Source organism: Castor canadensis, chromosome 13 (genome assembly GCF_047511655.1).
Source record: "Castor canadensis chromosome 13, mCasCan1.hap1v2, whole genome shotgun sequence".
In the NCBI taxonomy this organism is placed as follows: domain Eukaryota; kingdom Metazoa; phylum Chordata; class Mammalia; order Rodentia; family Castoridae; genus Castor; species Castor canadensis.
Window position 1 is genome coordinate 1577062 of NC_133398.1, and position 27375 is coordinate 1604436.

Consider the following 27375-nt stretch of genomic DNA (forward strand, 5'->3'; position numbering starts at 1 on the left):
ACGCCTTGGCAGTGCAAACAAGGCCAGCTGGGATCTCTGGGTCAGAGCATCCCAAGGACATCCGAAGACATCACTGTGAAACCAAGACACCTGCTTGGGAGAGCAGGAACACACAGCTGCACGAGGCTCCGGGGCCTCATGACCATTGCGGGCACTGAGTTACACAATCAGGAGGCAAGCAGTGCTCTCCTACAGCCATCGAGGTAGTGCTGGCCATCCCACCCCCCCGCCCACATACACATTGCTCTAAGCTAGGATGGCTGTGTCCATCTCACAGGTGAGGACATGAGGCTCAGGAGGCAGTGAGGCTTGCCCCAGGATCACTGTCCAGCAGACTCATGGCTGAACAGCAGTGTGTCAAATGGTGTCTCCAAAAGGTGTGTCCAAGTCCTGACCCCTAGAACTGTAGCTCTGACCCTACAGAGGGAAGATGGTCTCTGCAGATTTGACTCGAGCCAGCTCCTGAGATGAGGTTTGCAGGGGGATTAGGGTGGCTCTACTCTAAGGACAAATGTCCTTAAAGAGATAGGCAGAGGGAGATCTCAGACAAAGGCATGAAGAGAGATGGCTATGAGGTGACAGAGACAGAGGTTGGTGTGATGTGGCCACAAGTCAAGGGATGCTGGAACCACAAGGCACTGGAAGAGGCAGGTAGGACGCTCCCATGGAGCCTCCAAAGAAGCATGGTCCTGCCACAGCTGGATTTCTGACTTCTGACCTCCAGAGCTGTGAGGGTAATTTCCTTTTGTTTTAAACCACAATTGGACTAATCGTGGTGGCTGTTCTGGGTCCTCCTATACAGACCTGAGTGTGATTATGAAGCCCAGAGTTTGTGTTTCTCGTCCTCCTCTGCCCAGCTCTGCCCTGTGACTCACCCAGCTCTGCCTGAACTTCAACCCCCTCCACTGTCCCCAGACTTTTCACTGTGTCCCAGTGGGGCCCAGGATCCACACACAGGCGTGCACCATGCTCAAGCAATTCCAGAAGGTGAGCCACAAGGAAGGGGTCCAGAGAGGTAAGGGCAGGCAGCTGACCCCATGTCAAGGAGGCCTGGGGAAGGAGTCTCTTCAGGTATAAAGGCTGGGGCCTCAAGAAGGAGCCAAGTCACTGGGTAGGAATGAGGGCTGGAGGGACTGGGGCGGAGTGGGTGATGAACAAGAGCTGGTGTTCAGGGAGTGGGAAGTGCACAGCAAGGTACATCTGCTGCCAGCTGCTTGCTAGTTGTGAGTCCTGTGCTGGGTGGCCTGCTCAGATACTGCCCCAGGCAGGCAAGATAACGAGTGTGAACAGGTGCTTGTGAAAGCTAGGGAGGGGCCTTCCTGGGTTGCCTCTCTGAGTGTGTTCCTGGTAGAAGGACCCTCCCTTGTCTGGGCAGCTCAGGGGTGGAGGGGTGCCCTCAGCTTCCCGGAGTCTGAGCCCAAGGACCTCCTGGCCTTTGTCTGGCCTCTTCCTGCCTCCCTTCCCTCCCTGAGCTCAACACAGACTTGGAGAGAGGGCACAGAGGTGTGTCTTTGCTTTGACCGTGTGAGAATTCATGCCAAGATCACCTGTGACAACAAACGTCCTTCAGCCTTTGGTCCCTCCCACATTGGCCCTCCCCATCCCAGGGTGACCCGCGATGGCCCCCAACCATTCGGGAACAAAACTAAAGAGGGTAAATAGATGGAACTTCCGAGGGGCTGCAGGAGGGGCTCTGCTGAATGCAATCAGCCAAAAAGGCCTGAGAGCTTTGGAACCGATTTGACTCATCAGTGTAATGGCTTTGCAACCTGAGTCTGCGGAAGCTGGGGTTCGGGCTTTTGTCTCCTGTGCCAGTGCCTAAGCCCCTGGCCGGCAGGAATGTGGGCTTCGCACCCCAGCCCAATCCCCTGCCTGAAACCGGAGCACCAGGCCGGGCAGTGTTGACTTTGGCTCCTGGACCCAGGCCCCGGCTTCCTCAGAACGCGGGACGCGGCTCTGCAGAGCAGTTATCTTGGCACTTTCCCTGGGATCGAGTGTTAACTAGGGCCATAAATCTTTTTGTTCCAAAATGTAGACCTCACGCCTTCTGCTTCCTGACACTGATTTGCACTTCTGAGATGAGAGGGGCCCAGTGTTGAGTTTAAAATCCTAAACGATTTTGTGAAAGTGCTGTTGTGCTTGCGTTGCCTCACCAGTGGCACTGTCTACGGAAAGCCGGCAAATGGTCCCGCCAGACATGGGCTTTCCTTGCTCATAGAGGGCATCAGGTGATACCCACTGCCCAGGACAGCTTGGCCAGGAGTGGGGCTGGAAGGGAGACCAGGAGCCTGGAAATTGCATCCGGTCTTCTCTGTTCTCTGTAGGTTCTGATGTCCTTAGGTCCTTGCTTCAGAGTTTGTCCACAGCAGCCAAGCGCTAACTGCACTGGTGGCACCGTGCCAGCTCCCTGAGTGGAGCGTCTTTGTTTCAGAGATTAAGAACTGAGGATCTGAGAGCAGCCGGGGGGTCCCACTCACAACATATGCCACTTTCTGATGCAGTCTTGAGGCTACCCCACAGCAGGGCCTCACCAGCACAGTTCTGGCCACTGCCCTTTACTATGGTATGTCTGAAGCTTCTGAACAAGAGCCAAAATGTCCACGGGTGATGAAGGATCTGGAGTGGACCAAGGACCTGTCTGAGGAGCAGGTCATCACAGAGGGTCCAACTCTGTGCAGAAGACAGGTGTCCTCTCTGCCCTTGGCCGCTTGACCTTCCCAAAGACACCAGCAAGCCAGCCTGCTGCTTGCAGCAGGAAGGCAGCTGGTGGGGGCGCACCCCAGGGCCTGGCTGGCCCCTACCTCTGCTTCCCAGCCACTCGTTTTGCACAAACAGTGACCTAAAGTTGAGCCAAGATCTCCAACCTTTTCATGGAGAAAGATTTAATTTATTGGGAGCACAGAGCCACAAATCATAGGCCTGGAGATTTATCGCCTCCAGGGGTGGAACTGACCCCGGAGAGAAGGCAGCCTTCCTGAGCAAGACCCACTCCTTTAATAAAGTTGAAAATGTGAAATACGCCCATCCCACGCTGGGCAGGCGCCATGGGCAGCAGGAAGGGGTGTGTGGAGGAAAGAACAGGACAGAACTCGTCATCTCATTAGAGGGAGAGAGAGGCAGCAGGTGGCTCCCAGGCCACAGCCCTGCATTTGGGATTGAAGAGCCCTGAGTTCTCGGCAGCTGAAGCTGTGGGGGGGCAGGGAGGTGGGGAGTGCTGGTACAGCAGAGCTTCCCAACCTCAACTTCAAGGGGGCCTCTGCCCAGCCTGGGGCAGTGGCAGAGCTCAGACAGCAGCCACCCACCAGCAAAACACCTGGAAACACTCCCAGGGAGGAGGTGACAATGAGAGAAGGTGAGGGGTGGAATCTCGTGTTCAGGTGGCAGTGGAGGAACAGGAATAAGGATAAAGGGTGCAGTTTTCACAGTTACTGAGGTTGGTATTGACTGTCTTCACACAACCAACCAGGCCCTGCACTAGGCTCTTCACCCATGTTTTGCCCTTCCTGTCCTGCCAGATTGCAGGGGGAGGAGGGAGGGAGGGGGCGGGTTGTGTTCTCCTACACTTCTTTTTATAGACAAGGAAGGAGTCCCAGGTTTGGAACTGCGACCCAGGTCACCTGAGGGTGACTCCAAGCCTGCAAGCTTGTGCCTTGCCTGCCTTCCTGGGTCCCTGCAGGTGCCACAATGCAGCTTAAAACTATCTAGCAGGCTCACTCACCTATGGGTCAGCCCTGACCACTGAGGGCCAGGCTTTTCTCACGTCCAGGAAAGCCTGATGCCTTGGAGAGAGGCGAGATAGCTGGTGGGTGGTGGAGGCCTCTATATGGGGAGGAGGGACCCCCCTTCCTGGGCATGACAGAGAGTGCAGGGGTTGTGCTTGTGATCTACCCCTGTTGGACACTTGCGCTGGGTCCCAGGGGAAACAGCAATGCCCAGAAGACAGGTACAAGCCGGGCCTGAGCTGACATTTTCTCAAACCACAGATGGAACTGAGCAGCTGAGGCAGAGCTGCCCACCTCCATTCCAGGCTTGACCCTCCCTCCCCCCTACCCCACGGACTGCCCTCTGAGGAGCTCCAGACTTGGAGGGATCCTTCAGCTGTTTCTACCACTGTCCATGGCAGTCTGGGGAAGATGATATACTTCAGAAGAAAAACCAGTCCCTGCCCTGGTCAGCCCGTAGCTCACCGCTCGGAAAATGTTGGCCTTAGACCCAGGCAGAAAACAGCAGTTCTGGTGAGGGGCCTGCATGTGTATTTCCCGGCAGAATCTTGAGGGATCAGGGCAGTGTCTGAGCTGACCCCTTGGGAGGTTCCAGAATCAGAGACTGGGCCTGGAGTCCAGGTTCTCAGACAGTCAGGAACAGAGGACAAATAGTGAAACCTCTTCAGTTGTACCTGGGGAAACTGATCCAGATGGGGGAAGTTGAGGGTCTACCAATGGCCCCAGCCAGTTTCCAACAGACAGAACCCTTGCTGACTGGGAAGGCCCAAGTATCCTGAAGAGACCCTCTGGGGCCCTGGACATGGCCTCCTGGTTCTCTCTCACCCACCCTGCTGTGAGGACTGCAGGCTGCTGTGGGACTTGCAGTCTGGTCTTTGTCCTACTCTCTAGGTGGGATGTTTGCTGCTTGCTGTGGCATCAGAGCTGACAGTAAGGCTCTTTCCACAGTCTGAGCCAATTTCCACATGACAGTCTCTTGCCCCATGACCCCAGAGTGCTTTCTTGCAAGTTTATCTAACCAACAGCTTTGACGGCATCTCTCGGACATCCCAGGACGGGGCCACCGTGAGCCGCTCTAGAGTGGACATTCAGGCAAGACATTCTCCAGTAGGAAAATGGAAGGAATGTTTCCAGGAGAAAGGGAGCCAAGGGAAGGCTGGAGAGGAGCAGGAGGTATGCGTGTAATTGCCAGCGAGTACATGTGCACACGTGTATGTGTGTGACTGGGCACGATGGGACTGTGTACATGTGTGCCCACCCTGTGTGGGCAGCTCCTTGAGTGGGTGGGTGTATGTGTGCAAGGACACACACAGGTGTGCTCGCCTTCTGGGGTCTGCTGTGTCAGGCCTAGTGCTCTGGGAGTCCAGAGTTCAGAGTCCCTGGGAAGGATATAACTTGGCAGCTCCGTCCCAAGTCATCTGCTGGCCCCTGGCCCAGACCAGCTCTCTCTAGGCCTACTTTGCTCCTACCCGCAGCTGTTCAGGCCCTGGCAGAGCAGGCTCCCTGGCCCCTGACTTCCTCCCTCTCCCCTGGGCCTGCCTACCCCCAGCAGAGGCTGCTCTCCCTATAGCTCTGGGACCACCCACTTGTCCAGCCCTTACCCCCCCCAACCACTCTACTTAATGTCTTTCTCATCAGGAGTTTTAAATTATAAGCCTAAATGAGGTCTATAAATTTGACTTCATAAAATCCCACGCACGTCATTTTCCAACAGAAACGGCTCTCTAAGAAATATTTTCCTTGCGACCCCCTCCGCCCCCCCTCCCATGCAATATAACATTTACCCTAATATTAAAATGGCAGGTGTTCTATAAATCGTGAGTCTTCGCAGTCTTCATTGATTTCCTGCAGCCTCCGGCCCAGCGTGGAAGCCATGTGTGAATATCAGTCTATTCGATTGAGATTCATACCCTATTTGGGGGTCAAAGAGCGAGACCTTCTGAGCTTGAACTTCTATCAGCCCAAAGCTGATCGATACATGGAGATATATTGGGAGCCGCCTGCTCACACAGATTAAGTGGCCATAAGTACAAGACGCGGGGCCACCCGTACCTGCTGGGAGTGGGGATCTAATACTAACACCTGGTCAGGGTCTGGGGCTCTCCTGGGGCCCTGAAGGGAGAGAGAGGTGTGGGCCAAAACACAGGACAAGATTGACTGAGGACCTGGATTCAGCCAATGAGGGGCTTCCTGTTCCCCTTGTCCTGCTGGAGGGCATGGAAATAGGAAGGACAGCTACCAAAGACTGGGGAAGTGGCAAACATACAGGAAAGGTGCAACATTTAGTCACAAAGGACGATTTAAATTCTAGCTAGGGTCCTCTGTCTTGGGTTTCAGGATCCCTGAGGCCTGTCCTGCTGTCTGTCGGGCTACCTACTTCCTGAGCCTTTGCCTCTCACTGGGCGCTCTTCCCCAGGGCTGCAACCTGCACTCCTCCTTCTAGATCCATTCTAGATCCATCCAAAACCTCCAGCCTGGTTGCTCCCAAAGGTTGCTGGCCCCTAGGGGTGAGGAAAGGTCTCTTCTGGTCCTACTTGGTTCCAGCTCATTCTGTCTGGCCCCCCAGCACCTGGGGGCAGCCCAGGGCTTCTCCTCCCCCCACACACATCCTTCACCCAGCATTTCCTGAGCACCTACTATTTCCAGGCCTGGGCAGGAAGTCTGCAGAAGCCAGGCCCTGAGCTTGACAGAGGCTGAAGCAGCAGCTCCCCCACCCCGACCCCAGAAAGCTCCTATTCCCATCCCAAATCTTATGAAGAGCACCAGAGGGTCAGAGCTCATGGACCCCTGCCTCTCTTGGCACGTGTGTCGGGGTCCCTACTTCTGCAGGCGTGTCCTTGCTGCGCCCTTGTGGTGGCCCCCACTCCCCGCTCCTCATAGATCACTGCCCGCCCCTGCACGAGGCCCTGCTGGTCTGCCGGCCTCTGACGCGTAATGCATGTGCTCTGTTAAGTTATTAGGGAGATAAATAATTTGAACTCTGGCCTTTTACCTTTTCCCCCAGCAGGCGGCCGCCCACCCAGCCCACCTCGGCCGCCCCACTGGAGTCATTTCATTAGGCATCCGTGGCAGCTGGCAGAGGCCAGCCTGAGGAGCCGGGGAACAGAATTTCTTTATGGAGATGGGAAGCAGGAATATGAAAATTTAAGCCGGAGCGGATGTAATTTAACTTTGCATTATTTATCGGGGACACAAATCCTTTCTAATATTGTCGGATTTGGAGGCCGGGGCAGGGTCGCTGGGCATATAGGGTGACCGAAGGCTTGGGTCTTACCGCATCAGCCCATGGAGAGCCGATGGAAAGGCCGGGGCTCTGCTGGGCATGGGGGTGCTGCAGACAACCCCCCAGACTGTGAGGCCAGAGGGGGATATCCATCCCCCGGCTGGAGGGGAAGGTTGTCAGGTTTCAGGGACAGAGGGACCCCAGCCCTGGGCTCGCCCTGCCCTCAGCTGGCTGGCTCAGGATCACTGATTCTGCCGTCCTGTGTGCCGGCACAAAGCGTCCCTGTCTACCATACTGGCTGGGCCCCCTGTGGCCCAGTTATCTCCGGTTAGGGGCCACCCGTCTGGAGTGTCCTGGGGCCATCGTAAGTATCACAAACTCACAGCTTAAAGAACTCAAGAGCATTCTTGGTCCCAGAGACCACAGGTCTGGATCAGCTGTGCCAGGCTGGTTCCTCCAAGGGCTCAGAGGGAGAATCAGTCCAAGCGTCTGCCAGCTTCAGGAGCTGTAGCAATCCTGGTGTGGACCACCCCACCTCTGCCTCCGTGGCCACATGGTCTTCCTGGCATGACCCCAGATTTCCCTCCTCCCAGGAAACCATCACTGGATTAGGTCTGCCCCACCCAGGACGGCCTCAACTTACCTCTGTAGATAGGCACGGCCCCATTTGCAAAGTCCTGTTTGTGGGAAGCAGAATTAGGACTTGAACATACCCTTGGGTGTGGCTGTGCGGATGGGGATACAGTTCAGCCCACGATAGGAGGGACAGGGGAGGAAAAGCTGCCTCTCATACCCATGGGATACTCAGAGCACAAAGCTGCGAAACTATAGGTTAATTTGGCAACTGTCAGTATTCTATGCTCTTTTATATTAAAAAAGATTATTCAGCACAGTTAGCTTGGTATTTGAAATAACCAATTAAAATTCTAAGGTATCGCACACCTACAGTCTTAGCACTCAGGAGGCTGACAGGAGGATTTTGAATTTGAGGACAGTATGGACTATGTAGCAAGATCCTGTCTCAAAAACAAACAAACCAAAAATATAAACCCAACCATCCAAAAGGAAAAAGAAAAAAAAAACCTTCTGGATGTTTGCTAAGCTCTTAAGCTTCATTTACAAAGTACGATAAATTTAGCAGATTTTAAGAACAATGTTAAGCAGGCACCTGTAATCCTCACTACTTGGGAGGCTGAGATCCGGAGGATCGAGGTTCGAGGCCAGCCTGGGCAAATAGTTCATGACACTCCATGTCCAAGATAAACAAAATGGACTGAAGGCATGGCTTAAGCGCTAGAGCACCTGCTTTGTGAGTTCGAAGCCTTGAGATCAAACCTCAGTCTCACAAAAATAAATTAAAAAAAAAATAAAAACATGTTAAGGAAATTTTACAAGTCAATTCAATTCCTTTAAACATATAAGCTTAATATTTTGTTTCCTTTTAAATTACTTCAGTTGTTAGACTTAACAAAGAAAAAGTCCCAAAAAGGTATGGTGAGCTACTCAGAAGGTCAAATCGACCCTTTCACTAACCACTTAACTGGAATCGCAATGGGCAACTGACATGAACCCAGGCCCACCAGAAAAGAGCAAATAAGCAGATTTCTTTAACACAAAATTGGTTCTAAATTTTTAAAAATTCTCTTTTAGTTAAATTATACCTGCTCTGAAAGAAAGTTGCTTGGGTGTTACTTTTCTAAAATATTATTATGGGGGGGCTTCTCATGATGGAGACTAGGAGGGACTGACCACCAGGCCAGGTACCATAGAGGCAGTCCATGGGAGGTCCGGCTGCCCCTCTAATACCTTCTCCTCATCCCTGACCTCTACCGATGCTGTCCCTCACTGGAGAGCCATGGCTTACTCCATCCTGGATTTCCTCAGGTCCTCTAACCACAGGAAAGTGCTCATGACTTCTGACAGCAGTTCACAGGTAGCAGAGACCCAGGTGGCAGTGTGATGGGCTCAGGAGGAGCCTGGAGACAGCTGAGGGCTCCCTGGGGCATGGGAGGATGAGGGCAGCAGGCCCTCTGCCATCTCAGCCTCCTGCCCTCCACAGCTGCCCCCCTGGACCCCAGGCCCATTAACCCTCCTCCCTCCTAACCTGCTTGAGACAGCTCCGTTTAAACATTCCTCAGGGGGTTTGTCAGGACCAGGACAGGAGGCGGGCCTGGCCAGGCTTGGGGGGCGGGCTGACCCTCCTAGACCCTCCTGCTGCTTCCACCCGCCTGTGGCCTACACACAAAGAGCCAGATGGATGGCCAGATGCAGAATGGAGGATGCAGTGGAGTAGTGGGATGGGTGTGGGGATGCACACACAGGCCAGGCAACTGATCAGTGCCTGCTCCTCAGCACAGGGACTGGCCACAGCTCTGCAGGCTAGCCAGGCCTCACCTGCCTCACAGGTGACTGAGCCCACCCCTAGAGTCAGCTCCCTAGATCATTGAGTGCCCCCACTTGCCCATTGCCTCATGGGCACAAAGGGGCAGCCATGTGCCTGGGTCCTGGGCTGAGGGACCCAATAGTGGGCACCATCCAGGGCGTCCTATAAGGGCAGTGTTCAGGTCCTCTCTGGGGTAGAGGTGAGATCTGGCTGGCCAGAGGACAAGTGGGCATCATCGCCAAGAGATGGGGACAATGATCGATGAACGTTAGCTGCTGCGCTCTGAGCAGTTATGGTGAGACGTGGTTTGGGAGTCAGTATTACCAAAGTTCCTGAGGATCTGGGATGCCTCATGGTCTTCTTCTTTTGTCCTGAACTCCACCTTTTGTGAGTCTCCCTCCTCCCTCCCACTGCCTTCCAGTGTCCCCAGCCCCACATGTAGCTTTAAAATGTGATCACGTGGTAATACCACGTTCAAAATTGCCTACTAACCCCACATCCAGGCCCACACCACAACCACACAGTTCTCCACCTCCATGCCTGCCCCCAGGCCCCAGCTATCATCGCTCACAGCTAACAGCTGGCTTCCTCCTCCTGCTCGCGCTGGGACAGTTCACTCCCCACAGTGCTGGGCATGGCTGTCTGCCGTGAGACCCTGGGAGCCTTACCCACTGGCACAAGCATCCAGCCCCTCACTCAGCATCAGACAGGCCGACCTGGGCCCCCTGCCCTCCCAAGCTGCTTCCCCTAGGCCCTCAGCCTGGGCTATGCTGCACCTGAGCTCCCAGAAGGAAACCTCTTCCAGATGGAGCCTGGCTGGTTCCTTCTCGCCACTCCAGTGCAGTCCTTCTGGAGTAGCCCCTGGGTCACTCCAGCTCCACCTCTGATCCTTGAAGGGACTCAGTGGCCTTGTTTGAGATCACATCCAGGGCTGAGAAATGCATTTGTCCACAGAACCTACCAGCAGACGACAGGAGAGTTCTATGCTTCTCCGGTCTCACAAGCATTTCCATGTGATCTCTTCGAAGATCTGCATCCTGCAGCCTTTCCTCCTTTGTCCTAAGAATCCCCGGACAGCATTCGTTTCCTAACCTTTTCTTGTGAGAAACGCAAAGTCTACGGAGAAGCTGGTGGGAGGGTGAGCAGCCCGCCGGCCCTGGTTCTCTTTATTTCAGTCTGTGCCTGTCTTTTCAACAGATGTCTCTGGACAGTAAGAGGATCTTCCTTGACCACACCAGCAAGGCCATCAACAGACAGCTTGTGCTCAGAGCTGATGTCCAGCCCCCTTCAAGCTCTCCTGAGCTTCGGGAGCCCCCGGTGGTAGCCTCAGACCAGAGGGTCTTGGTGTGGGGTCCTGATCCTGCCCTCAGTTTCTATCTCTTCAGGTGGTCCCTGAGCTCCTTGGGGAAGCCAGCTGGACTCAGACCACATCATCCCACAGGGCCTTGCAGGGCCAGGACCCCTGTGAGGAGTCCCTGACCTGTAGTTTGAGAAATCCTGAGTCACCCACCGGGAATGGGCAGGGGCAGGAAGGATGACTGGGCTGGGAGCCAGTAAGATGCCATGGACAGGGTCTCCAGCCTGCCCAGATGCCCCATCAGAGGTAAGAGTCGTGTACTAGGGTTGAGGAGTCACTTTGGCAAGGGAACATTCTAGCAAGGCAGAGAAAGGCTACCTGAAGAAGGCCCTCTTCTGAGGATTTTTCTTTTGGTGCGGAAGGTGCCATGGGGAGAGAGATGCTGATCTTTTGGGGTTTGGGGGTGAGGCGTGTCCTGTACTCCAGACTGTGGGAAAGGGACACCATCTTGACCAGCTGACCCATCCTGGCCAGCTCGGACTTGGTCCATGTCTGCCAGGAGCCAGGAACTGACAGGCACCTCTGGAGGGCCACTCATGGCCCCAAGGAAATATGGTCACACTGGAGGGAGGAAGCAGGTCTCAGATAAACCTAACCTGTGTGAAGCGAGCAGTCCGGACTGACCACAGAACCCTAGAAGGTCTGTGAAGAATGTCAAGTGCATGGGAAGGAGCTGATTACTTTTGTAACAAATGAAGCCCATGGGTGTGAATTACAAAGCCTGAGCATGGCCTCCCTCTTCTGTCTGGGCCAAGATGGCAGTGACCAGGCCAGCCAGCCCCCTACACCCTGACACGGGGACATGGGACTGGAAGGGTGGGAACCCCAGGGGGAGGTTTCTATCCTGAGTCCCCTAGAGAGTTGGGGGGGTAAAGAGGTAGAAGAACCATCACCTACCCACTAACTTTCAAATGCCTGGTGGGGCCTGGGGGTTCAGTGACCCTACCAGCCAGTGACCTCATCTTTCAGCTTGGATGTCGCCCCTCCCCCGCAGCCTTGCCAACAGGTGGCTCCACCCCTCCCTTCCACCAGGCAGCCCCTGAAGGACACAGGTTATGACCCATGACAGCCCAGGCTTGGGGGAAAGGTGCCCACAGTAAAGCTCGCTGTTATCCATCTCTGCCTGTGCCTGTGGCCATATATCCTGATCCCACCCCACCCACTCCATTTTAACTAATAGGACACTTAGTTTAATGAGGCGAGTTTGCATAAGAGAACCCTGCTAATTAAATTTTAAACCTTGTCATTCCCAGGATTAGCTTGAGCTCGGAACAAAGTATTTGAGGGTGGGAGAAGCAGCCAACCACCTCCCCCTCAAAGGCCTGCATCACCTGGCAAGGGTCCACCTGGCTCCTATCAGACCTGCTGGGGGTCTTGGGTACAAGCCTCTAGTGGAGGGATGGCGAAGTGGCTTAGGCGGTAAAGCCTTTGCCTAGCAAGTGTGAAGCCTTCAGTTCAAACCCCATGTACTGCAAAAAGATAAATAAATTATGATATACTTTACAGGCCTGTTTCCAGGGCCCTGCCCCGAAGCCAGGATAGTCAAGAGGGGAGCTCACTACATCCCAAGCCCCGTGCCCAGATCAGCCAGCCGCTGACTCCTTCTACGGAGCTACAGCCCTGGCCTGGAGAGTTTGTAAGAGGAACGAGGGCCTGGCAAGGAGCAGGATTGTGGGGGCCAGGAAAGCTCCGCTGCCCTTCCTGCCCCCCACCCCGCTCAGAGCAGGTGGCCGCCAAGCTGAGTCTCCAGAGGGTGGGTGTGTACACTGGGGCATGGAGGACACAGCTCTGGCTTCAGGCAGACTGAAGCAGCCTTGTTCCTCAGGAAAAGAAAGAGGGCAGGGAGGGAGACCGAAGAGAGACCGAAGAGGGCGTGTGTCAGTTTCACCATCCCCCCAACATCATAGGTCTCAACCTCTGACCTTTCTGGGGTCAAACGAGGCTGGTGGCCAGGGTGGGCCAGCCTGGAGACAATGGCCAGAGGCTTCTTGTAGAGTCTTTATGGGAACAGTACAGAGCCACTTTACAGATGACCACCAGGCCCTGGGGACCAATGGGTCCTGGGGCTTGGAAGCACATCCTGCCCTGTTCCCCAGGGCGGCCTCTCCCCTGCCCAAGCACCAGTTCGGGGCCACCGTGAGACAGCTATTCACGTCCCTTCTATGCTCAGCAAGAGAGGAGTCCTTGGGGCTCAGGCACCCTGCCATCTCCCCAGGCCCCAGGCCAGGCCCCCAAGAGGTCCACCTTGGGAGAGGACAGGGCAGTATCCGTCCTGTTGCCCACCTGGGAACGGAGGCTCCGGGGATCTCTGAGAAGCATCTGGAGCTGACGGGTCAGGACTCTCCCTCAGGCTGCCAGGATCAGTCACATGAGTTCCTGTTTACCCACCTACCCAGCCCTGGGGCAGGCACCCTCCCGGCAGCCGCAGCGGGGAGGGAGTGGGTCCGCCATTTAAAAACAGAGATGGGTGGATGGAGTGGCTCAAGAGGTGTGAGGCCCAGAGTTCAAAATAAATAAGTAAAAATAAAAATAAAAACAGAGATGAAACTTACATAAAATGAACCACTTTAACGTGAATTGACCAGCCACCTCCTCTGTCCTTGGGCCCTCTTGGGTCCCTCCCCACCCTGCTCATCCGTGTCTGTGTGCATGCATTTCCTTTTCTGGACACAGTATGTCTCTGAGTCTTACAATCGGTGCCATTTGCACCTGGTCTTTCCTGCTGCCGCTGGGAGCGCTTCCTCCTGTGTACACCCCCTGTGTGGACCAGCCACCTTCTGCTCATCCATTTATTGATTGATGGTCATGTGCCATTCCCACCTTTTAGCTACAGTGGGCAATTCAGCGTGAGCATTCATGTACAGGGAGGTATGTGCTCCGGGTGTCTGCTCTCAGGTTTTTTGTTTTGTTTTGTTTTTGTGCCTGCCTGGGAGTAGAATTTGGATCAGATGGTAATTCTTTGTCTCTGTTTTTAAGGAACCTCTACACCGTGCCCTCCACCTCCCATCCCCGCCTCACAGCACCGTTTCACATTCCCAGCAAGGTTTCCAATTTCTCCACATTGTCTCTAGCTTGTGGGATTTGAAAAATTTATTGCGTTCACTTGGTTTTGTTTTGCAAGTGCAAACGCCACTGAGCTATCCCCAGCCGGACTGACGCTGGAGTTTTTAACGACAGCTGTCCCCTGTGTATGGAGGGTGTCCTCAGGGTGTGGTTCTGATTTGCATTTCTCTTTCATGTGCCTTTGCTCAGGATTGATTCTCTGCTACAGATGAGGAAAATGAAGCTCAGAGGTGCTGAGTGACTGCCGGGTCTCACAGCTGGACAAAGGTGAACTGGGATTGGACACAACAGCCAGACCACTGTGGGGCGTGGGAGGGTGAACAGAGTTTTCTCCCTCCAGCCCTGAGGTTCTAGAAGGATGTCTCACCCAACAACACACCCTACGTTCTCCATGGCCTTCATCTTCTACCCTCCTCCCCAAGGGAAAGACGGCAGAGGGCATGGCCCATCTCTGAGTACCGGGCTTCCCCACCCATGACCACTGGGTCATACACAACCTAGACTGGAATGCTCCACTCAGAATCCCCAACCACGCCAGCACCTGCAGAGTGTGACAGAAGTTAATTAGGAAGGAAGCCCTGGGCCCAGAAAGCTCACGCTCGTGCACCTGCACCTGCGGTCCTGGGAGAGTATGGGTGGTATGTGTGACGTGTTTGACCTCGATGAGTGCACACGTGAAAGTGTGCTTGTGTTCATGACCCATTCTGGAGCTGTGCCCCAGCATGCCCTGCCCCATCCTGCCACTGTAACTCTGTTTTTTTTGTTTTTTTGCGGTACTGGGGTTTGAACTCAGAGCCTACAACTTGAGCCACTCCATCAGCCCTTTTTTGTGATGGGTTTTTTTCGAGATAGGGTCTCACAAACTGTTTGCCTGGTCTGGCTTTGAACCTCGATCCTTCTGATCTCCTGAGTAGTTAGGATTACAGGCGTGAGCCACCAGTGCCAGCACCCCTGAACTCTGGAAAAGAAATTGTACTTGCTGCTCTTTGACAGCTCGGAGAGGCTGAATCACTCGCCACCTTTCCAAGGTCACACAGGGCAGCCAGTAAACAACGTGGGTGGGTGAGAAGGTATTGGGTCAATTGACCTCAATCTTGTGCACCCCTCTCCCCGGTGCCTGGCTCTACCGGGTCCCTAATAACAGACTTGTGGCATCAGTGGGGGCTGCCCACCCATCTCCTGGGCTTTCCAGATTCCATCCAGCCCCAGCTCCAAAGATGCCTGTGGCACATACGTCCTGCAGCCGTGAAGAGATGCCTCACCAGGATGGTTGTGGGAAATACACAGAACTGAATGGCTATGCCAGAGTCCTCCAGGGGCAGCTGCGCTCCTGCTGTGCACACTCCCACGTGGATGGCTGACTCTGGGGACCACAGAATCCGGAGTTTTCTCCCAGGTTTGGCCGTGGATTCCACCCTTACGTCCCGAATGCACAGCTGGCTCTTGATAGCCTGCCTACCTTTGAATGCCAAGAGGAGTCTCCGCTGGTCAGGAGGGAATATTTTTATGGTAAAAAATGAGCTGCAGTTGCGTTGGCTCCAGAGGGTGGGAGCCGTCACCCGAGGTCCCCAGGCAGACTGATGAAAGTTCTGCTTATGAAGTCGCTGCTCCCCCATTAATTAGGGGGGAGGGGGCCTCCTACACCACTGCGCACCTCACCCACGGCCAAAAGCTTGTCAACATTTTCCACAAAGAATGAAAATGTAAATAACTTTCAGATTATTCAATGTCACCAAGGTATGGAAAAAGGTCGCCACACTCAGTTGCCATTTATCTCGTTGTGGATTCAGAGAGCTTTTTTCTATTAAATTTCTTTAAATTAATGTTTTATGTTGCTCAGAGTAATTTGAACAATTATGGGCTTAAAGAATTGATCATTACAGCCTCTGGGATTTCGTGCTCCAGACTGATACTTTGAAAGACCCACTGATTTATCAGGCTTGCTGCTGCGTGCGTCAGGCAAGCCCGGCCTTTGGACCCCCAGCACCTCCAGTGCAGCCTGTGGGGGAGGAAAGCTGGTCCTGTGCAGATGGTGAGGAGGGAGACCAGCAGGAGGGGAGGCTTGCGTCCCCAGGCAGCCCCTGACTGGCGGTGGGGGGTTCCTATGCCACAGAAACCCCCATGTGAATTTTACATATAAGAGAAAAAGAGCCCTTTTGTGTGTTTGTCATGATTCGTTTTTATCTTTTGGATACTTTCATTTAATGATGTCATACAGTCCTAGACTCAAAGGTAACAAGTTACATGCTCCACGTTCCTCTGAGCTTCCTACCCCAGAGTCCGAGGTCGCCCTTGCTGGCCCCAGCAGGTGGTACAGGGCTGACCCTTGCCACTCCTGGGTGGGAAAACAAGGGCTGGGACAAACGCCCCCTGACCAGTACCTGCACCGCAGCTCCTCACTCCCCGCTTCCCGGAGCTCAGCTGCCTTGGCTAGCAGCAGCACTGGCCAGCAGGGCCCCCTACTGGGTTGTCCTCCCCAGGGGTGGCCCCTCCCCCAGCAGGGTCAGAGGCCCAGAGACCCCCGGCTGCCACACACTCCCGCAGTAAGTCATCCCATGTGATCCCTGGAGACTGTGAACCCAGAACCACGGGGCGCCAATCTTCCCCCTCCCCTTCACCTCTCCCCATCCTGAGGTCTGAAGGCAGCTCACAGCTCGAGGTCTCTTTCCGCAGAAGTCTGGAGCTTCACTGGAGTTGGAGCTGCATTCCAGGAACTGAGACTGGGTTCAGGCCATCAGACTGACCTGAGTCCAAAGAGGTCAGGACTGGAGTTTCAGATCTGAGCTGAGTCTCAGTCGCCAGCCTCCTTTAAGGAGAACGCAAGATTGGTTCCTCTCTGTTTGTATAGGGAAACTGAGGCCAGTGAGGTTATGCAAACAAGCACTCTCAGGGTGGTTGAGGATCTGACATAGGTGGAGCCTGGGGGGCCAGGCTGGTCACCCTCACTGAGCCCCAGACAGGGTCTAGGATGCCGCTCACCTCCAGCCTTTTGCTACTCCCACTCTCTCAGGTTATCGATAAAGCCAGCAGGAGCAAGCTGGCCCAGCACTGCAGACAGGCAAAGAGTCCTGAGGGGACACTTAGCACTTCATTAACCTGTCAGTGCCTAAAAGGTCCCTGGCAGCCTGGGGGAGGGGGAACGGCCAGCCACAGGGTCGTGGCTTGAGGATTTGTTCCTCCTTGGGAGCTACACACAGACCAGCCTGCACCCACCCGTGGATCCTCCTGCTCCTTCACCAAATCCTGAATTCGACTCAGGCTCCAAGATGCTTTCCCCTTGGCCACCCATCACCTTAGTAAAGAATTTGAAGTCATCCCTTCAGAATCCCCTCTGCACACACACCCCAGCCCCCCAACCCCCGCCAATCCAGGACGACCACCTTGCCCAGTTCAATGCCAGAGGCTTCCACTTCTGTGCCGCACTGCACCGCCCATCCCTGGGTACCTCTCTCCTTGGAGACCCACTGGCCCTTACTTCTTCCAGGGTGGCCTTGGTAAGCTACCCTCTCCAATTCTGGGGCTGCCCCAAGGGTCTTGAGTGACACCAGAGACTGCACTGGCCTAGGGGCTATGTGCACTACCTTCTTTCCAGCCATGCGCTGGGGAGGGGGGCTGGGCGTAACTCCCTCTTCCTTCGCCCCAGAACAAACTGTTTCCCTCTCTGGGCCTCAGTCTCTCTCTAAGACACCAAGGTGTCTTGCTCAGTCAGCATAGCCTGGACATCAGCCTTTCTCTGAGACATCTCTCAGCGCTTTGGCTAATTCCATCACTGCCAGGACCCAGGGCTCCCTCCCCCAGCCTGGATGGACTGGGACCTTCCCGCCTGTCCTTCTCCTCTCCTTTCTGGGATCTTGGCACTCTCGTGTGTAGGAGGGGAGGGGAGGGGAGGGGAGTCAAGGCAGCTGTGGGTCTCAGACAACGGTGGGCCTGACAGCACACTCCCTCCTGGCCACAGCTAGTCCCAACCAACCTCCCTCCCTACAAAGACCGCAGGCCCTGGGGACACTTGGGGCAGAGAAGGCGGAAGGCCAGTCCCAGGCAGTTTCCCTTGGCTACACCCTGCAAGGCTCCCCACTCTCTCTATAGGGGAACAGAGGCCATGAAGATCTCCTGTGAAATCCCCTTGCCTATCCCTCCCACCAGCCAACCCTGCCTCCTCCTCAACAGAGAATCAGGAACCCCTCACTCTGCACCAGAGAAACTCTCAGAAACCCAGCCCTCCCTCTGAAGGGGAAGACTGAGGAAGGGGAGGGTCTGGCTTACCTGTTCCTCCACAGAGCGGAGCGGAGCGCTCACTTGGGGTAAGAGGGAGTACGCCTGACCCTTGCTTTAGGTCTCTCCTTCAAGGGAGCCAACACCCATCTTCTCTTTGCAGTGAAGAAGGGAGGAAAGCAGGGCAGAGGGCTGAGTCCCTGTCCCTGGGGCTGCAGGTTACCAAGCCAGCTAGGACTGGGATCCAAGTTAGAAAGACCACATGCCAGGACTGCTACCTAGCTGATGCAAGAGCTCCAGTTCTGGCCCTCCTCTGTCCACTCCTTGCCCAGCTGGGCAGCTCTCTAGACATCACAGGAACAGAGGGCAGAGGCCCCAGCACACCCCCTCTATGCATGGATGGTCTGTCCCTACTCCTCCTTTCAGGGCTCAGGAGATTGGCCAAGACCAGGGTGAAGGGAGCCCAAATTCTCATTCACGCCGGGTGCCAGTCCTGGCAATGAATAGCAGCCCCTCCAAGCAAAGCCTCTCAGAAAGTTTTCCAACCCCCTACCCACTGCAATGCCCTGGATACAACACCCCCCCACAGCTTCACTGAAGACACAGGCCTTCCAGCAACTGTAACGGACAAATTTATTGAAGTCACCAGAGAATAAATAAAAGTCACAGGACATTCACAGAACCAACAAGTAGCCAGATCCCAGTTTTCGGAATGACTCTGACTTACAGCCTGCCCTTGTGTCTGGGGCCCGCTGCAGGATCCTCCAGGTCCAGAGCCTGGAGGAAGAAGAGCCCTGCCTGCCCAGCCTCTGGTGGGGAGACTTCTCCCTCCGTCCTCCCCTCAGCACTGAAGGACAGGCTGTGGGCGTGGCCTAGACATACCGGTCTGAGGGAGGCCGTGGGAGGGAGACAATCTGGGGGTGCTGCTCATGGGTTTAAAGACATGACCCTGACCAGCAGTGAAGGGGCCCAGCTTGACCTCCACAGCAGCAGCAGCAGCAAGAACAGAGTGATCCATACCCCCAGGGGAGGGCTACAAGGGTCTCTGGGGAGGAGGAGTTGGTGGCAAGGAGACCCCAGAGCTCTGGGGGGAGGAAAGTTCCAGTCCAGGGTCTTGTCAGTGGCCACAGAGGACACAGACATGGCCCCCACTCTGCAGCCCCCACACAGAGACAATGGTGCCTTGGAAATGAAAGCAGTTATTATTATTAATTTTATGTTTAGACATTAGAGCATTCTCCAACTGATGGCTGGGTGGGCCCTACCCAGGGGGGACATTTCCTGTCTGAAGCAGTAAGTTCTCCGTTAACTGCTCTGCTGGACAGCGGAGAAAACTGCTTACAAAGCACACTGGAGAGTCACGGGCTTGTGGGCAATCATCAGACAGGGCCACCCTTGTCCGAGGAGGAGCCAAGAATCCCTCAACCCCAGGTGGGAGCTGGAGAGTCTGGTTGTGGGAGGCCCTGCAGACACCAACCTTCCCTCGGTGACCTTGTCCTGCTTCCCTCGGAGGTCCTCAGAATGGAGAGTTTGGCCCCCTAGCCGCCCACCTAGGGGCAGTAGCACCAAGGCCCTTCACGTCTGTGCTGGTGGAGCCAGGGGGCCTCGGTCAGAACTGAGGATGGTCCACCTCATCCAGCCAGGAGGCGGGGCTGGCCGGGAAGTCAGGGTAACCACCACTGCTCCCTGTGGATAGGTCAGAGCTGGGTCCGTTTCCAGCTAGCACCCTCATGGGCGGGGGCCCGCCCGGTGGCCCTGAGGGCACAAGGCCCAAGCTGGCGTCTGGGTACACCAAGCTGGAGAGGAGGGGCTGGGGGCCGGGGAGGCTCTGCGGGGCAGCCGGGGAGGGGGGAATGCCATAGGGGCTAGTGGGGCGCAGTTCTCGGTACTGCTCCGGACCTGCCAGGCCTCCGTGCTCCAGTGCAAAGCTGCCCAGGGCTCCTGCAGGCCGGCCCAAGGCTGGGGTGGGCTCCCCCAGGCTGCCGTACAGGCCGTTGGTAGGGCCCATGTCGGTCATGGGTGGCTCATCTGCAATGGGAAGCAGAGAACTCCAATCAGGGCTGCCCTCCACCTGGGGCTTCCCTAGTGTTCCACATCACACAGCACCTTCGGCTCTGCCCCTCCCCCGCCCTCCATCCCAGTGTCTGTTTGCGGGACCCTACTGGGTATCTAAGGGAAGTTCCTGGTGGGATCAGAGCCAGGAATAGTGACCCACAGTCCAGGGTTCCAGGCCAATCCCAAGGACAACCCCAGGAGAGGGCTCCACTTCCATTTTGCAGATGAGGAAGTTTAGTCCCAGAGAGGGTGGAGTAGTTGCCTGAGGTCACAAGGCAGCCCCAAACAGAAGTGGGCACGAAGGGGTGGGGTAGGATGTTTTTGATGTAGAGAGTGAAATAATCAGGTCCCACAGAGGAGGATAGAAGCGTCTCTCCTCTTCCCCAACTTCAAGAAGACTGGACATTTTATTGTTTACCCCCCAAAACGCGCTGCCTTTTTTTCCTAAAAAAAAAAAACCCAAAAAACCCACTGTGCAGTCTGGAAGCCACAAAGCTGACCTAGACCCTCCCAAGAGAGGCAGGTGCCCAGTTTAGAGACCAGAGGGGTTACAGGTGCTCTGTTTTTCCCCCTCCCAGGGAAGAACGATGGCCCAAGCAGCCGACTAGCTTGGGGTGATTGGCCAGGGTTGGCGCTAAGGCTGGAGTCCACTGAGGAGGAAATCCAGATTTTCAGGCTCCCTGCCACCGATGGAACCAAGGGTCTCCCCCAGCCTCTGCTACCCATCTGCAAGCTCCAGTCTGCAAGAGGCGAAGTGACCGCCCTACCGGTGAAGGAGACCTCCGCGTCGCTGTCCTGCCCCTCCTGGATGCTGTCCTTGTCCGACTTGGAGCTGCCCCGGGAGCGCTTCATGTTGCGGAAATACTGTCCCCAGCGCTGCCGGCCCGCGTCCTTCTTCAGCCTCTTTTCCTTCGCCCGGCGGTTCTGGAACCAAACCTGGTGGGAGGGGTGGGGCGGGGTGGTGAAGGGCCGCCCTGAACAGGGGCTCTTGGACACCCGAGGCTTCCCCGCTCTACAAAAGCAGCTCAGGTCCCAGGGCCCGGGGGCGGGTGCGCTGCGGGGCCGGGACGCGGACGGGGGCTGGATGCAGAGCGAGTTCGGCTGGCGGGGCGCTGACCTGCACGACGCGCATGTCCAGGCCGGTCTCGGAGGACAGCTGCTCACGCACGTGGCGCGCGGGCTTGGGCGAGGTGTTGTAGGCGCTCTTCAGCGTTTCCAGCTGCTTGGCGGTGATGGTTGTGCGCGGTCGCTTGGCGGTGGCCTCGGCTTCTGTGCGGTGAAACGGTGAGGCCGGCTGGCTCGCTCCGGCCGCCCCCGCCCAGCCGTCTGCCGCGCCCCTTGGACGCCCCACCTCGGGCTCGCAGACATCGCCCCCAAACCCCTTCCCCGGGGACTCCGTGCTTCCAGGTCCCGCAGGGCAGCCCGAACCAACGGAGCGGGCGCTGGGAGCGAACTGAGAAAACTGGCGATGGAACCCCAGGCGAGGGGATGCGGGCAAAGGGACTTCTGCTGCAGAGGAGCTCCTGATTGGAGCCCTGCGTCCCATCCCGCGCACCGCCTGCAGCCTCCACGCCTCTCGTCCCGGTCACCCGTTATTCTAAGAGTGTTAGTAAAGCAGGGCGCCACACCTGTCATCCTAGCTACTTTGGAGGCTGAGATGGAAAGATCGTGGTTTGAGCCCGGGGAAATACTTCGAGAGAGACCCCTTCTTCAAAATAACAAGAGCAAAAAGGACTGGAAGTGTGGCTCAAACGAGAGGACACCTGCATTGTAAGCACGAAGCCCTGAGTTCAAACCTCATTCCCCTCCCCCCAAAAAATGTGTGAGTAAGGTCGGGCCGGTCTTCATGGTCAAGGATGTAGGTCGATAATCCAGAGCGTGCTGATAACCGACATAATTCAGACAACCCCCCTGCTCTCCCCCCTGCTCTCTCAAACAAGGCAGTTGCTAAAACCGCCGTCTCGGTCCTGCTAGCATCCCCATCACAAATGGCTTAAGTTCATTGCCCACGGGCCACTAATCGGTGAGTGCTTGGTAAGGTCTTGGAGGTGAGGATCCACCCCCCACAAGGCCAGCCCCAAGACCGTCATGCCGGCCCACTGACCTCGCTGCTTGGCTGTCTCATAGTCCGCTTTGCACACGAGCCGGCTGTCTTCCATGAGGTAGAACTCGTCTCCCGTGGCCAGCTGCCGCTTGCACACGACGCAGGCGAAGCAATGCAGGTGGTATACGAAGTCCTGGGCGCGGCGCACCACCTGCGTGGGCGGTATGCCCAGCTGGCATGCGGCACACTTGGTCCCGAAGCGCCTGCGGGACGCACAGGGCGCAGCTCAGCGCGGCGGCGGGGCCGGCAGCGCCTTCGCCCAGAGCGGGTTGAGAGCCGCGAGCGGCGCGCACAGAGATTGGCTGCACCCGCCCTGCCCCTCGGTGGGCCAGCAGCCTGGGCAGAGCCTCAGGAACTACCCCGAAGGAAACCTCAACGTCTGGGTCCTTAGCTGCTGTCTGGAAGACCCGGGGGTGCCAGGGCCTGCTCCTTGCTGGGCAGGGAAGATGAATGTGGAGGGACAGGGGCCCCCTCAGGCCCTTAGACCTAAGCTAGCTCCATCCTCAGTATTGAGAACAAACACAAGCATAATTTAAGAGAGAGTCTGATCAAGTTTTAGGAATTCGGGTTTATCTTTTTTTTTTTAACAACTGCTTTCATAATTTACAAAACAAATTATTTTTTTTGGCTTTTGGTTTGAACTTCATGCTTGCTAGGCAGGCACTCCACTCTTGAGCTACACTTTCAGCCCTTTTTGTTCTGGTTATTTTTAAGATAGGGTCTCCCTTTTTGCCCGCTGACCTGGACTGCCCTATTTATGCTTCCCACAGAACCCACCACCATTCCCAGCTGTTGGTTGAGACAAAGTCCCTCCAACTTTTTGCCCAGAATGGTCTCAAACTTCGATCCTCCTGATCTCAGCCTCCTGAGTAGCTAGGATTGCAGTTGTGAGGCACCAGGTATCCAGAACAAATTACTTTTAAAAATACTATTTGCTTAATATCCCAGGCAGGCCCATCCAGGGAATGCCCGCAGCCTGTGTGGCTCAAGCGGGAGAGCACCTGCAAATGCGAAGCCCTGAGTTCAAACCTCAAATCAGAAGAAAAAAGAAAAGAAAAACAAAAAACTCTGCATAGCAGAGCGCACCCACGGAGAAGCCCCACTCTGAACTCCGTTGGACCCAGAATGCCCTGCCTCAGGTGGCAAGAGGAGCTGGAATGTTCCTGGAGAACAGGCTTCCAGGGCCTGGGTCTCCCAGCCTCTTTTCTGTGAGCACGTTGTGCCCCCGCCCCTTCCCTCCTCTTCCCATCCGGAAGCAGCAGCCAGGCTCACTTGAAGAAGTCGTCCTTGCAGTACACACTCTCCCCTCGGCTGAAGCAGCGCTCGGCCAGTGGCGTGTGGCAGTCGCTGCATTTGAGGCACTTGCTGTGCCAGTGGCGGTCCAGAGCCTTGAGGATGAAGCGGTCCAGGATATGTTGGTCACAGCCAGCACACAGCGGAATCTCTGTGGGCATAGGAATGGCCAGGGTCCCTAGGCAGCTCACGGATGGAAGGTGATAAAATTACCTTCCATCTGGAACTGGAACTCCAGGGCCCCGGGGCTGGAGCTCCTTCCCCTGCCGGCTTGATCTGGGAGTGAGAGGGGAACGGAATCCTCCATGGTCTGACACAGCTAGGGAAGACTGAAACGGGTGTGGAAATGTGTGTGCAGCGGGAGGGTGGCTAGGCTGTCCCAGGAGGGCTCATAAGTCAATTGCAAGATGTTCCCTATCCCGAGGACTTGGGAAACAGGTCCTTACTATCACCAAAAGGGCACACACAGGACACGGGGCTATGAGGCATCTCCAGCTTCTTTCTTTGCAGTTAAGCATCATGGCCTCACTTTCTAGAAGGCCCAGCAAGTCTGGCTGCTCAGCCCTGGGCCCTGTCTGGGGCCTCCGAGGTAAAAACGTACCAACCTTTGGGCAGCGACTGCAGTATTTATGAGTGGACTGGCTAAATTAATCGGAACTTCCCACACTATCATAATTATGCAAATACCTGAATTCTCACCACTTCTGCCCCCCAGAGCCTGCAGGCCTGGGTTGGGGGGCGGGGAGGAATGAGGCTGGAGAAACCAGAAGGTGCCCTGCCACCTTGAGGGCCGATCAGAGTCTCTTCCTGGGAGTTGTGGGATGAGGACTTCTGTTTAGAAAAGGTCTCTGGAAGAGGGGAGAGCCCCACGCAGGAGCTGAGATCTCAGATTTGTCACCCACCCCCCAAGTCCTTACTTCCCTGGCTACAGACCACTAGCTCCGCGATGGGAGGATTCGGGAAAGGACTCCATGATGGCTGGGAGGAAATTTGAAAATCTGCTCCATTTCCTGCCAGCACTGGTCAGGAAACCCGCGATGGAGGCCATCCCGCATTGAGCAAAAACTCGGCCTCCGTGCGACCCGCGACGTGGCAGGGGTCACCATCGCAGGCAGAGATCACAGTGCGGTTAGGACACCGGCACAGAGCGAGTGGCTGGACAGGCCCGAGCAGCGCGGATTCAGCACCGTGGCTGGGACAGCGCCTCGGCCCGCATCGGGCAAAAGTCGTTCCTGCCCGCGCTGCGCTCCCTGCGAAGTCCCCGCGACCCCGGCTTACGCTGCATGGCGACTCCAACCCTTGCGTCGTCGGGCCGGGGGCCTCGGCGTCGCCCGTGAGCTCCAGCAAGCGCTCCCGACCCACCACCGGCCGAACCCGCTTCCTGTCCCTTTCTCTCCTTCCCTCTTCTTTTCTCCCAGCTCCTGCGGCCAAGCCCTCCCAGGAGCCATCGGAAAATAAATAATTAAGCTGGGCACCTGCTCTAACCCTCGGCCTGCATGTAGCCCCTTTCCCGCCTGCTCCGTCCCTCTCCCCATCCTTCCGTCCCACCAGCCCCTGTTCTCTACAGCCAAAGCACTGGAAGGAGACAGGTGTCACTAGGGGCCCCCAGAAGACGGGCTTTTTCCTGTATATGGGTCCAGACCACCAGCCCCGTGGTAAACAGCAGGCGGATGTAGGTACCATGCTAAGATCTGAACTAGGGAAGATCTACCGTCCACCTCGACGACGCTGGCCCCAGCCCCCGACTCCATTCCCCTGGAAAGTGGGGAAGGGTTTGGGCGAGTGTGGCCTTCCTGCTCTGTGGTCAGTGGGCCGCACAACAGCTCCCTGCACCCCCACTGCAAGGAGCCCGGCTCAGGGCTGCTGAGGGTCTCCTAAACCGTTGCGGGACGACCGAGGTCTCCTTGGCCCGAGGACCACGCGCCCGACAACCCAGCGTCAGGGGCCCCCGACACACACGCTCGCAGCTGGGGCGCCCGAGCACAGACGTGCGGGGGCCTCGCACCCATTTCTGCCCAAGTCCCCTGGCTCCCGCTGGCCTCCGCGCCCAAGCCGGGAAAGGCCGGAGGACCTCCGGATCTGGCGGATGGGCAGCCGCTCCGCCGGGCACCCACCTCGTCGCAGGTCAGCCCTCCGCGCCAGCAGCGCCAGCAGCAGGTCGCCGCCCGCCGACTCCCGGGCCGGGTCCAGCTCCCCGCGCGCCTCCATGGGGCCTGGTGCCAGTGCCGCCACCCTCTGACCGTGAACTTCCCCTGGGTCCCGAGAGGCCACGGCCGCAATAGGCCGGAGCTGACGTCCGAGCGACTCGTAGATCTGCTGGGCGCTGCGCCCGCGGGCCGCCTTGGGGCCCGGAGCCTCCAACCGCGCGAAGGGCGGAGCGGCGGGGGGCGGGGCCGCGGCGCGGGGCGGGGCCGGGGGTCGCGGAGCCGCGCCCGAGGCGACTGTGGGCTCTGCGCGCCTTTGCGACGGTGCCCGCGGTGCCCAGACACCACCCTGCGTGCCCATGCCGAGAGCCGGGACGGCAGGGAGAACCTGGATCAAGGCTGCCCACAGGCGCTCGCCCCTGCCCTACCAGCTGGGTTCAAGTGGGCACCGGGAGGGCTGCGGGTCCCGGGAGAAGCAGCAGGGAGGGAGCCTGGTTCTCCTGCCTCTGGTTTGATCTTGGGAGCTCGAGTTGGGAGTCTTCGGGACAACGTCTGGTCCGCAGCAGCGCAGTCCGAAGAAACTCGGAGAGGGTGAGTGTGGCCTCACAGTGCAGCGGCAAAGAGCCAGATGTGACCCCAAACCTCCCGAACTCTGGGTCCCACCTCTGGAATTGCCCACCTGAACAGGCACAAGGAAGGAGCCCAGTGACCTTGGCTTGGACATGCGGCCAAGAGTGGATCCGAAGGGACTGAGCTGGAGGAGCCCCAGGATCCCCTCCTCTCCCCTGCTTCTCTTCCCAGCATTCTAGCTCCACAGAACATTTCCTGCACCTGATTTTCCAGTGTCCTGCCCCAACCTAAGCAGGTGATCCCAACAGAACTCACCCCGTCCTTGCATGTACAGAGACTCCCACCCCTGCTCAGAGGCCCATGGCACTCAGCCACCAGCCAGCACCAGCCCCGTGCATAAACCATAGACAGAACACAGCAGTGTGCACCCTGGCAGCCTGCAGAGACACCAGTGAAGTGTCCGGGAAAGGCAGGTGGATGCATCCTCCAGGTCCCCTACTGGTTCCCTCTGCTTGCGACTTCTGTGAGCATTAAGGTCCCAGGGAGGGAAAGAAGGGTGCAGGAAGAGCACAGCCCTCTCTCCCGGTCCCCAGCACACTGCTGCTCAGCTGTGAGCAGAGCCTGTGTGCTACATTCTGCCCCTTTGCGCTTCTGTTATTCTAGAAGGGCCAGGGCACCCTGGAGCGGAGTCGAGTGGGTGCCGGGGTGTGGGCTGTGTTGAGCGTCAGCTGCTGCAGAGGCGGTGAGGGGAGGGCCATGTGTGGCCGGCTGGGGAAGGGGCGGCCCCATGCTTCTGGGCATCTGGCCGACTGCCAACAATGCCTCCATTATTTCCCAACGTCTGTGGCAATGAAATGGCCCTTGGGGAGGACGGTTCGGGCGGGCGTCTTAGCCTGGGGTCCCCTGCTGCAAGCTGGGGCTACTCTATGGGGCGTAAGTCTTTGAGAGAACTTGGTGGTTCTCACTCTGGACTTCCCTGGCACCTTCCCAGGCCCTCCTGACCACCTCTACATATCCTGCTACCTGTCTCCCTGCATTTTCTTTCCCTGAAGCTGCCCCCTGACTGTCCCTCCGCCAGCGGGCCCCTCTGCCCACCGATGCTACTTCTCTCCTGGTCTTCCTCCTGCTCCAGCTGGAGGCCTCTGGGGACTCGGCTCTTACCCAGAGTCCTGCTGAAGGTACAGAGGGCAGTGGCAGCAGGGGCCCCAGCCCTCTCTCGGTCACAATCGAGCTCTGCTTCCAGCAGCAT

At 56.7% G+C, this 27375-nt stretch overlaps 1 protein-coding gene across 3 annotated transcripts; it reads right to left on the bottom strand.

The window, feature by feature from the left end:
* Nucleotides 1-19569: 19569 nt before the first annotated feature.
* Nucleotides 19570-27375, bottom strand: Lhx3 (LIM homeobox 3). Of its 3 annotated transcripts, none has more exons than XM_020183541.2 (6): nucleotides 27288-27375; nucleotides 23392-23563; nucleotides 22120-22322; nucleotides 21133-21284; nucleotides 20783-20951; nucleotides 19570-19988 (listed from the first exon to the last, which is right to left on the bottom strand). In XM_020183541.2, exons 1-6 carry the CDS (start codon nucleotides 27373-27375, stop codon nucleotides 19570-19572), a joined length of 1203 nt encoding a protein of 400 aa, XP_020039130.2. The 3 variants fall into 3 exon arrangements, with proteins under 3 accessions (XP_020039130.2, XP_020039129.2, XP_073908719.1); XM_020183540.2 differs by lacking the exon at nucleotides 27288-27375 and adding an exon at nucleotides 25527-25620; XM_074052618.1 differs by lacking the exon at nucleotides 27288-27375 and adding an exon at nucleotides 24691-24697.